Source organism: Chlorocebus sabaeus, unplaced genomic scaffold (assembly GCF_047675955.1).
Source record: "Chlorocebus sabaeus isolate Y175 unplaced genomic scaffold, mChlSab1.0.hap1 unalloc_scaffold_994, whole genome shotgun sequence".
Taxonomy (NCBI): domain Eukaryota; kingdom Metazoa; phylum Chordata; class Mammalia; order Primates; family Cercopithecidae; genus Chlorocebus; species Chlorocebus sabaeus.
The window spans coordinates 1-11,787 of record NW_027328363.1 but is presented as its reverse complement, the minus strand read 5'-3'; the positions used below and the strand labels follow the sequence as shown (position 1 = coordinate 11,787).

At 39.7% G+C, this 11,787-nt stretch overlaps 1 protein-coding gene across 1 annotated transcript; it reads right to left on the bottom strand.

The window, feature by feature from the left end:
- Positions 1–6,028: 6,028 nt before the first annotated feature.
- Positions 6,029–7,640, bottom strand: LOC119623784 (putative G antigen family E member 3). Its single transcript, XM_073014355.1, has 3 exons — positions 7,461–7,640; positions 7,010–7,118; positions 6,029–6,262 (listed from the first exon to the last, which is right to left on the bottom strand). Exons 1-3 carry the CDS (start codon positions 7,542–7,544, stop codon positions 6,120–6,122), a joined length of 336 nt encoding a protein of 111 aa, XP_072870456.1. The 5' UTR covers positions 7,545–7,640; the 3' UTR covers positions 6,029–6,119.
- Between the last annotated feature and the right edge of the window lie 4,147 nt (positions 7,641–11,787).

The window sequence follows — 11,787 nt, the reverse complement described above, 5'->3', positions numbered from 1 at the left end:
TCTCAATAAACAAAACAAAACAATCCATACCAGTAAAAAGTGGGACAAGGACATGAACAGACACATTCAAAGGAAGACATGCATGAGGCCACAGCATATGAAATAAAGCTCAAAGTCACTGACCATTGGAGAAATACAATTCAAACTACAATGAGATATCATCTCACACCAGGCAGAAATAACAGATGCTGGTGACATTGTAGAGAAAAAGAAACACTTATTCACTGTTGGTGGAAGTGTAAATTAGTTCAACCATCGTGGGAAACAGTGTGCTGATTTCCCAGAGACCTGGGATATTATCCAGGAGAACTTCCCCAATCTAGCAAGACAGGACAACATTCAAATTCACGAAATACAGAGAACACTACTCTGTTACTCCTTGGGAAGAGCAACCTGAAGACAACAATCATCAGATTCTTCAAGGTTGAAACAAAAGGAAAAATGTTAAGGGCAGCCACAGAGAAAGGTCAGGTTACCTACGAAGGAGAGCCCATCAGACTAACAGCGGATCTCTCTACAGAAACCCTACAAGCCAGAAGAGAGTGGGGGCCGATATTCAACATTCATAAAGAAAAGAATTTTCAACCCGGAATTTCATACCCAGCAAAGCTAAGCTTCATAAGGGAAGGAGAAACAAAATCCTTTCCAGGACAGCAAATGCTGAGGGAGTTTGTCACCGTCAGGCCTGCCTCATAAGAGCTCCTGAAGGAAGCACTAAATATGAAAAGGAAAAACCAGTACCAGCCACTGAAAAACAAAGAGAAATATAAAGACAATGACACTATGAAGTGAAGACACTGCATCAACTAATGTGCAAAATAACCAGCTAGCATCATGATGACAGGATCAAATTCACACATAACAATATTAATCTTAAATATAAATGGTCTAAATGCCCCAATTAAAACACAGAGACTGGCACATTGGATAAAATGTCAAGACCCACCGGTGTGACACATACCGATGTGTGACCCATCTCATGTGCAAAGGACACACAGGCTCAAGATAAAGGGATGGAGGAATATTGATCAAGAAAATGGAAAGCAAAAAAAAACCAGGGGTTGCAATCCCAGTCTCTGATAAAACAGACTTTAAAACCACAAAAAACAAAATTAGCTTGGCATGGTGGTGCACGCCTGTAATCCCAGGTACTAGGGTGGCTGAGGCAGGAGAATCACTTCAAACAGGGAGGCAGAGGTTGCAGTGAGTGGAGACCATGCGACTGCACTCCAGCCTGAGCAACAGACTGAGACTCTATCTCAGAAAACAAAACAAAACAAAAAATAATACCATTAAAAAGTGGCCCAAGGACATGAACAAACACTTTCAAAAGAAGACATGCATGCGACCAACAAACATATGAAATAAAGCTCAAAACCACTGATCATTAGAGAAGTTCAATTCAAACCACAATGACATATCATCTCCCACTAATCAGAATGGCTATTAATAAGTAAAAAACAAAATAAAACTTAAAAATTAACAGGTGCTGGTGATGTTGTGGAGGAAAAGAATCACTTAATCACTGTTGGTGGAAGTTTACATTAGTTCAACCATTGTGGGAAACAGTGTGCTCATTGCCCAGAGACCTAAAAACAGAACTACCATTCGATCCAAGCAATCCCATTACTGGGTATACAGTCAAAAGGATATATACTGTTCTGTTATAAAGACACATGCACACATATGTTCACTGCAGCACTATTCACAATACCAAAGACATGGAATCAACCAAAAAGCCCATCAATGGTAGACTGGATAAAGAAAATGTAGTACATATATACCACGGAATAGTATGCAGACATAAAAACGAATGACACTATCTCCGTTGCTGGAATAAGGATGGAGCTGGAGGTCATTATACTTAGCAAAGCAAAGCACGAACAGAAAACTAAATACCATATGTTCTCACTTATACGTGGGAGCTAAAAATGAGAAAACATCAACACACAGAGGAGAACAACAGACACTGGGGCCTACCAAAGACTGGAGGATGGGAGGAGGGAGAGGATCAGGAAAAATAGCTCATGAGTACCAGGCTTAATACCTGCGTGACAAAATAATCTGCACAACAAACCCCATGACACAAGTTCACCTGCATAACAAACCTGCACCACATGTATGTCTGAACTTAAAAGATACAAAAAGAATAAGAAAAAATAGATTTCAAAACAAAAACTTTGAGAAGAGACTAAAAGGTCACTATATAATAATAAAGGGCTCAATTCATCAAGAGGATATTAACAATTTTAAATATATATGCACCCAACACTTGAGCACCCAGATACATAAAACAAATGCAGTTAGAGCTAGAGAGAGACATAGGCCCCAATAAAACAATAGATGGAGACTTCAGCACCCCACATTCAGTATTGGACAGATCTGCCAAACAGAAACTCAACAACAAAAACAAAAAGTTAATCTGCACTATAGACACATGTATCTAATAGACATTTACAGAACATTTCATCCAACTGCTACAGAATACACATTCTTTTCCCCAGCACATGGATCATTCTCAAGGACAAGACCATAGGTTAGGTCTCAAAACACTAAAAAAAAAAAACCTGAAATAATATCATGGATCTTGTCTGACCACAGTGGCATAAAACTAGAAATTAATAACAAGAGGAATTTTGGAAACTATACAAATACATGAAAACTGAATAATCGGATCCTGAATGAATAACGGGTCGATGAAGACGCTAAGAAGGAAATTTAAAAATTTATTGAAACAAATGACGATGGAAACACAACATACCAAAACCGATGGGATACAGCAAAAGCAGTACTCAGAAAGGGGTTTATAGCGTGCATACAACCAAAGAGGTAAAAACTTCAAATAAACAATCTAACAATGCATCTTAAAGAGTTGCAAGAAAGAGCAAACCAAACCAAAAATTAGAAGAAGAAAAATAATGGAAGATTCCAGTAGAAATAAATGAAATTGAAATGAAAAAAACCCCACAAAAGATCAATAAAACAAAAAGTTGTTTTTTTAATAAGTTAACCCAAATTGACAAACCATTAGCCAAGCTAAGAAAAAAAGAGAGAAACCCAAATAAATAAAACCAGAAATGAAAAAGGATTTGGGAGGCTGAGGCAGGTGGATCACTTGAGGCCGGGACCTCAAGACCAACTTCGCCAATATGGCAAACTCCATCTCTATATAAAAATAAAAATAATTAACCAGGCATGGCGGTAGGTGCCTGTAATCCCACCTACCACCAGGGTGGTGACTACGGTAACTGAAGCAAGATAATTGCTTGAACCCTGGAGGTGGAGGTTCTAGTAAGCTGAGACTCTGCTATTACACTCCAGCATGAGGACAAAAGGAGACTCTGTCTCGAGAAAAAAAAGAAAAGAAAAGAAATGAAAAACAAGACGTTACAAAACTGATGCTGCAAACATTCAAAGGATCATAACTGGCTCCTACAAGAAACTCCATGCCTATAAATTGGAAAATCTAGAAAAAAGTGGACTAATTCCTAGATACATACAACCTCTCAAGACTGAACCAGGAAGAAATCCATAACCTGAAGCAACAAGATCAAAGCCATAATAAAAGTCTTCCAGTAAAGAAACACCTGGACCTGATGGCTTCACTACTGAATTCTACCCAACGTTTAAAGAAGGAATAATACCAATCCTACTCAAACAACTTTGAAAAATAGAAGAGGAGGGGATAGTTCCAAACTCATTCTATGAGGCCAGTATTACCCTGATACCAAAACCAGACAAAGACACATCAAAAAAAGAAAACTACAGGGCAGAACCGCTGATGAATATTGATGCAGAAGTCCTCAACAAAATACCAGCAAATCAAATTTAACAATACGTTAGAAAGAATCATCATCATGACCAAGTGAGATTTATTCCTGGGATGGAAGGATGGTTTAACATACACAAATTAATGTATGTGATAAATCACATCAATGGAATGATAGACAAAAACCATATAATCATTTCAATTGATGCTGAAAAGCATTTAATAAATCTCAGTGTGTCATCATGATACAAATGCTGAAAACACCGGTGAAAGAAGGAACATACTTCATTGTAATAAAAGTCATATACCACAGACCCACAGCTAGTATTGAAGTGCCTCGTTGCCTGGGGTAACACCCAGAGTTCTTGGACTCACAGCCAAGGAAATCAAGGACATGGGCACACCAAGAGTGAGGTGTAGAGCAGAAAGTTAACAGGAGAAACAAAGAGAACAGCTTTCTACTGCAGAGAGGGGTCCCAGACAAAAACAGTTGCCATCCTGCAATGAAATGCAGGGGTTTTTATAGATGAGCTAGTGGGGAGGCTGTATCTGATCACCCACAGAGGGTACAAACAACCGGTTAGGACCAGGTGTACCATCTGCATAGGGTGTGAATCTCTGGCAGCCCCCACCCTAATCTTTTATTATGCAGGCGGGTCCTCAGCCTGGGCTACTCCATGTTGCTCATTTCGTTCTTACCGTGCATGTGCTAAAAAAGGGGAGGTGGAAAGCCCATGGTGGACATGCCTGGCCCCACATGGCCTTTTCTATCTGTGCAGCTGTTGGCATCCCACTATGAAAGCTTCCAGCTTCCTATCTATCTATGATAGAAAATCAATGTACCAACATTTTATCTCCATGTACCATCTCAAACACAGGATTTAAACGTTCAAAAAAGATTCAATTCTCAGGACTATTAAAGATCCAGAAACAAATTTAACAAAAATGTGCAAGGATTCCTTGCAGAAAACTGTAAAACTTTATTAAGAGAATGCTATCAGTCAAATTTCCAGCATAACAATAATATTCTTGGTTTCAGTCTTCATTTCTCTTGGTGTAAACCTATGGTTGCGCATCACCTAAAACATAAATATACAATTAGGACCCGTTACTCAGCAGATTTTTATTCATATGACACTAGAGGTATACAACTACCATGTTGATGAACTAATATCAGAACCCTGAGGGTGACCCTTTAGCCTACATCCAGTTAGCCTCTGAATAAACTCTGAAGGTAGACTTCCAGGCCTATTAACAATATTTTTAATTCATGCCACTTTTTCTAGTAGAATAAGGACACAAAGAGACTGTTCAACGTCAGAATGAATTCAATCACGTGAATCTATTTGTATGTATAAGTGGAAAGCAAAAAAAAAAAAAAAAAAAAAAAAAAAAAAAAAAAAAAAAAAGCATACACTTTCAATTAAAATTCAACGAAACAAAATCCTAAGGGAAAAAGATATTTTTAAAGTATCATTTAAACATTTTGATATGAAATAACACTCTGAATACAGAATATGTTTAGAACTGCCTATGTGAAGGAAATAGAAAAGTCAGCATTACATTTGTTTTGTGTCTCTTGTGAAAAAGTGTAAAAACGTTACTTTGGACTAGTTTAGCCATTATGCAGTTGCTTTAAGTAGGGCGAACATTTGTCACTACTTTCACCGGAACTCCTGCCTCTTTACATGCCTAAAGGCAGTTCATTTTATACAGTAAAGTGAATACCCATGCTAGCTGTAAAACATTACCATCACAGTTAACATCACAAAATAAACTGATGCTTATTATAAACACGTTACATATTTGTTAAAAACAGACCTCTATAAAAATATCTGAAAATTACTGGCTGTTGGTTAAATCACTTACATACAAAAGTCAGAACATGTTTTCAAATCTTTTTTAAAAAATGACACATAAAATCGTATATATTTATCACGTATAACATGAAGCTTTAAAATATATATACACATTGTGAAATGGCTACATCAAGCTAATTAATATCTGCATTACTTGAAATACCTGTGAAGACACTCGGTATCTACTCTCTTAGCATGTTTCATATCTTTCATATCATAATCCAATTAACTTTGACCCAATTTTTCTCCATCTCTTGAAGTCCTGGCCTCAAGTGATCCTTCTGCCTCGGCCTCCCAAAGTGCTGGAATTAAAACCATGAGCCAGCACACCTGGCCCTCTATCTCTAATAGTGTGTAAGGCAGCCATTTGGGGTGTGAACTACCTTCAAACAATGTTTAGACGTGAAGTAAGATATTAAAGTAGCAGTAATTTTACCTCTGTGTCACAAAAAATATAATATTGTGAAAACAGACACCCTCTAGTTTGCATCTTAATTGAACAACATACCTGCTTCCAGCACTTTAGTGGGATCAGAAGTGGGCAGAGTCCCCTCCCTGACATCAGGACCATCTCCAGGCTCATCCTCTATCTTAAGTAGAGCCAGTTCCTGTTGAAAAGCTTCCACGTCAGGCCCTTAAAACATAAAAAGGTCATCAGTTTACAAATTAAAACGTGAACTATGAACGAGGAAATGATAATGTGTATTCCCTCACCATTATGAAATAAAAACATGTAGGCTAATTATTTCAGGAGTCTGTTGCCAGGAAAACAGGAAAGCAGAGATGTTCAAACATCACCCTTTCCTTTCCCAAGGCTGACACTGGACAACTTACTTGTCCCTTTTGTACTCGTTTGTTCTTATTCTTATCACATTAAATCAGTGATTTGTTTGAGTCAGTCTGACTAGACTATGAGCTTTAGGCTACAGTTTGGCACTGACGTTTCCAGCACTTAGTAAATCACATGGCATGAGGAAGCATTAATAAATGTGTATTAAAAAGTTTCTTAAAAAATATATGAGATGTCCGCAGATGGCAGACTAGGAAGCTACAAGGAGCCATTCTTCCACAGAAACATAAAATACAAAACAAACCGAAAAACAGAAACTGACTGAACAAACCATACAGGAGCTCTGGAAAACACTCACAGGCTTATGACAACCATGCAAGTACCCAATCGATAAAAAGCCTCTGTCAAAATGGTAGGAAAGTTTTGTGGCTTTTTATGTGTCCTTCTCCCACCCCTCCCCACAGCAGCAGCAGGAAATGTTTAAGATTCCTTCCTAATGTTTTCTGGCCTCCTGTTACGGATATGTCATAAAATATAATGCATAAATATACCTCCACCACCCACAAGCATTATTCTCCACTCTCCCTTCACCTTGAACAGCAGGTGCTCCTTCATTTTCGATCTCCCCACTAGGTGCAATACCCTGATTTTCAGTTGGTGCTTCCTCTTCTTGACGTTTTTCCTCAGTGGGCTGCTGGACCTAAGGGTGTAAGTGTGTGTGCGAATAAAAACTCAATAATATAAACACACAAATGTATATGTGCATCGAATCATAAATCTAAAGATATTCTTCCAACAGACAGATATATATATATACACACACACACACAGAGAAAGAGAGAGAGAGAGAGAGAGAGAAATATCCATATCCATACAGGTAACACCAGAATATAATATTCCTGAACCAAAGTTTCCTTCATGAGATGCAATCATCATTTTTTTATCAGCATGGAACCCCTGGACCAGTGCATGCACACTAGCTCAAATATATTTTGTAAAATAAATTGTGTTAATAGAAAACATCAAATGTTAAAGGACTCACAATCACAGATTCAACCGGCTGGGAAGACTCTTGTTCATTTCCTCTTTCTGAGGATTGGGATCTTGTTCTTACACGCTCACTCATATTTCCCACTGAAAACAGAATATTGTTAGTTGGAAAAAGTGTGTAAGAACTTAGCTATATATAGGAACATTCCATGGCAAAATGGTGATTTGTACTTTTAAAATTTTGAATTTATCTTAATTTTGAAAATATTTTCAAAATAATTCACAGAGCAATGATAAGTACTCATGCTTTCCAATCAAACTAAGGACAGATTTGTTTGTATCACAGTTGAAGAGGCACAGAAATCACCTTAACGCCATAGCAAAAGACAGAAGACATTTCTGAGTTTTGGTTTCACAATCAGACTCTCCATCATGAAGACATTTAGGAAAACACGGGCAGAGAATTGAAACGGAAATGACTACTGCTTTCGTCCCACTCTGATTTGCTAGGCCCATTTCACCCCCACACCCTTCCCAAAATCGAGTCTTGCTGGAAAGCACCGCCTCACCCATTCCTTCCCATGACGTTCACGGCGGAGGTGAGAAATTGCGAAACAGAGTGAACGTTATGCTCCTCACGGGACACCTCTGCCAGGCACTCTACAGACCTCAGGGCCGCAGTCACCAGCCCACAGCGTTCCCAGTTCCCAGGCCCCTTCCTTACCAAACACGCTGTCCCTTTCCGCGCCCCTACCTAGGAGTCTAGAAACTGTCCTGTCTCAGAGGGTTCCGGGAGTTTCCGGGACTCAGACACCTCTAACAGCACCCGCAGCACTCGCCCCATCTTCACGAGATCCCTCCCCTCTGCGGCCCACCTTCCTCCCTCGTCCCAGCCCAGCCACAATGAGGAGTCCCATGGTGGCATCTCGACCTGGGTGGAGCCGGACGAGGCCCTTTTCCCTCAGAAGCCACGGACTGTGCTGCAGGACCTGTCCAAAGCCAGCTGGCTCCTCCACACACTCACTCACAACTAAATTCCCAGGAAGACCGCTCTGTGGACCTACCGGCTGCGTCTCAATCAGTGAGAAAGAATCAAGATGGCGGAAAGAATGAAGACACGACCTCTCCTTGCAGAGCTCTGCGTGGACAGGTGGTGGGCAGCAAGGCGCATGCGCAACAACAGACACGCCTACCAACAGACATGCGCAGCAACAGGTCTGTGCAGCATGCGCACTGAGGGGGGCATTCGCCTCGTGACTGAAGCTTTCCTGCCTCTGTGGAGAACCTAAACCACCAGCGCTCCTGACATCGAAAATGAACTTGCAAAGCACTTTTCTTTTTCTCCCGCCCAACCTTTCTTTCCCTTCCAGTGGCTTTGGAGAAGATGAGTCCCAGCTTACTCTAATAATGTGTTTCAGAAAAATTCACCATCACAGAAATAAATCTTAAATATTTTAATACCTGTTTTATATACGCTTCCAGATATCATTTTCTTGCCTCCTTCACGAGTTTGCTGTCATGCTTGCAGTGGTGTTACCCACTCCAATACGATAAGACATTCATAGTTCTTGGTTGCATTACTGTACGTTCAAAATCATTGATCCAGCTGGACAACATTAAAGTGGTAGGAACTCAACCTTAGTTGTTGAATCCCGGTTTCACCCACTGTTTTGAAATGGCTCTTTTATCATCACCTACATCCCCACTCAATTTTGTATATAACTCTCTTAATTTTCTTCCACTGAGTTGTTTATACCTGTACCACTACTGCACTATTTTAATTGCTGTAGCTTAATGATATTTGAAATGTGAAGTAATGCTTGCCCTCCCTCACTGATTTCTCCTTTTCTATCAATTCTGACACATTGGTCTTTCAGATGAACTGCAGAATCATTTGATCAGGTACTAAAATATTCCTGTTGAGATACTAGTTACCATTTTTTTTTTTTTTTTTTTTTTTGAGGCGGAGTCTCGCTCTGTCGCCCAGGCTGGAGTGCAGTGGCCGGATCTCAGCTCACTGCAAGCTCCGCCTCCCGGGTTCACGCCATTCTCCTGCCTCAAGACTCCCGAGTAGCTGGGACTACAGGCGCCCGCCACCTCGCCCGGCTAGATTTTTGTATTTTTTAGTAGAGACGGGGTTTCACCGGGTTAGCCAGGATGGTCTTGATCTCCTGACCTCGTGATCCGCCCGTCTCGGCCTCCCAAAGTGCTGGGATTAGTTACCATTTTTATATCACATGTTAACTCTGCGACAATAGCCATCTTTCTATTTTAGAATCTCTCAATCAAAAAAAAAAAAAAAAAAAGCCACTCCTCAATTCCTCAAGTCTTTTAACACATCCCACACAATGACTGTGTTATTTGCTTCATATTACTTCTTCACATTCAAATTAAATTTATTCATGGGCATTTGTATTTTTCCATTCCATTGCTGACACGTGTTTGCTTTTACTCCACTGTGTTTTTCACACAAGTCAAACAATCTCTGTTTGCAAACAATATGATTCCATACCTAGAAAATCCCAGACTCTCTGCCCAAAATCTGCTTGATCTTATAAACAACTTCAGGAAAGCTTCAAGATACAAAATTAACGTCCAAAAACAGGAGCGTTTCTGTACACCAACTACCTTGAAGCTCAGAGCCAAATCAGAAACACAATCCCATTCACAATTGCCACAAAAAGAATAAAATACCTAGGAATACAGCTAACCAGGAAGGAGAACCGTCTCTACTATGAGAACTAGAAAACACTGCTCAAAGAAATCAGAGATGACACAAATGGAAAAACATTCCATGCTCGTGAACAGGAAAAATATTGTCAAAATGGCCAATCTGACCAATGCAATTCATACATTCAGTGATATTCCTGTTAAACTACCAATGACATTCCTCACGGAATTAGAAAAAAAAAAAAAAAACTACTTTAAAATTCATATGGAGCCAAAAAAGAGCCAAACAGCCAAGGCAATCCTAAACAAAAAGAATGAAGCCAAAGCATCATATTCCCGGACTTCAGAATATAATACATGGCCACAGTAAATGAAATAGCATGATACCAATACCAAAACAGTCACAAAGACCAATGAAATAGAATACACAGCCCAGAAATAATGCTGCACACCTCACGCCTATTACCATCTGATCTTCAACAAAGCTGACAAAAACAAGCAATGTAGACAGGACTCTGTATCCAATAAATGGTGCTGTATGTAAAAGACTGAAACAGGATCACCTCTTACTAAGAAAAATTAACTAAAGGTGGATTCAGAAACTAAATGTAAAACCCAAATCCATAAAAATCCTGAAAGACCCAGGCATTCTCATCCTGGACGTAGGAAGGAGCAAAGATTTCATAATGAAGATGCCAAAAGCAATTGCAACAGCAGCAAACATTGACAAATGGAATCTAATGAAACTAAGAGCTCCTGTACAGCAAAAAAAAAAAAAAAAAAAAACCAAAACAAAACAGAATAAAAAACAACTATCCACAGAGACAACACACAACACAGAGAATGGGAGAAAATGTTGGAAAACTATGCATCTTTCCAAGGTCTCATATGCACAATCTATAAAAACTTAGAGAAATTTAAAAAAACAAAAACAAAAAAAATAAAAAGACACGCCATGTGCGGTGCCTCACACCTGTAATCCCAGCACTTTGAAAGGCCAAGATGGGTAGATCACTGGAGGCCAGGATTTCGAGACCAGCCTGGCAAACATGAAAATCCCTGGCTCTACCATAAAACACAAACATTAGCTGAGAGAGGTGGTGCGCGCCTGTAATCCCCGATAATAGCGTGGCTGAGGCAGCAGAATAGCTTGAACCCAGGAAGTGGAGGTTGCAGTGAGTGGAGATCGTGCCACTGCTCTCCAGCCTGGGCAACAGACCGAGACTGCGTCTCAATAAACAAAACAAAACAATCCATACCAGTAAAAAGTGGGACAAGGACATGAACAGACACATTCAAAGGAAGACATGCATGAGGCCACAGCATATGAAATAAAGCTCAAAGTCACTGACCATTGGAGAAATACAATTCAAACTACAATGAGATATCATCTCACACCAGGCAGAAATAACAGATGCTGGTGACATTGTAGAGAAAAAGAAACACTTATTCACTGTTGGTGGAAGTGTAAATTAGTTCAACCATCGTGGGAAACAGTGTGCTGATTTCCCAGAGACCTGGGATATTATCCAGGAGAACTTCCCCAATCTAGCAAGACAGGACAACATTCAAATTCACGAAATACAGAGAACACTACTCTGTTACTCCTTGGGAAGAGCAACCTGAAGACAACAATCATCAGATTCTTCAAGGTTGAAACAAAAGGAAAAATGTTAAGGGCAGCCACAGAGAAAGGTCAGGTTACCTAC

Excerpts from the sequence above, each read along its gene's own strand:
- LOC119623784 (XM_073014355.1), bottom strand. The coding sequence starts at position 7,544 with ATGAGTGAGCGTGTAAGAACAAGATCCCAATCCTCAGAAAGAGGAAAT. Across the intron at positions 7,119-7,460 it reads AGCCGGTTGAATCTGTGATT|GTCCAGCAGCCCACTGAGGA; the intron begins GTGAGTCCTTTA and ends TTACACCCTTAG. Across the intron at positions 6,263-7,009 it reads AGGAGCACCTGCTGTTCAAG|GGCCTGACGTGGAAGCTTTT; the intron begins GTGAAGGGAGAG and ends TTATGTTTTAAG.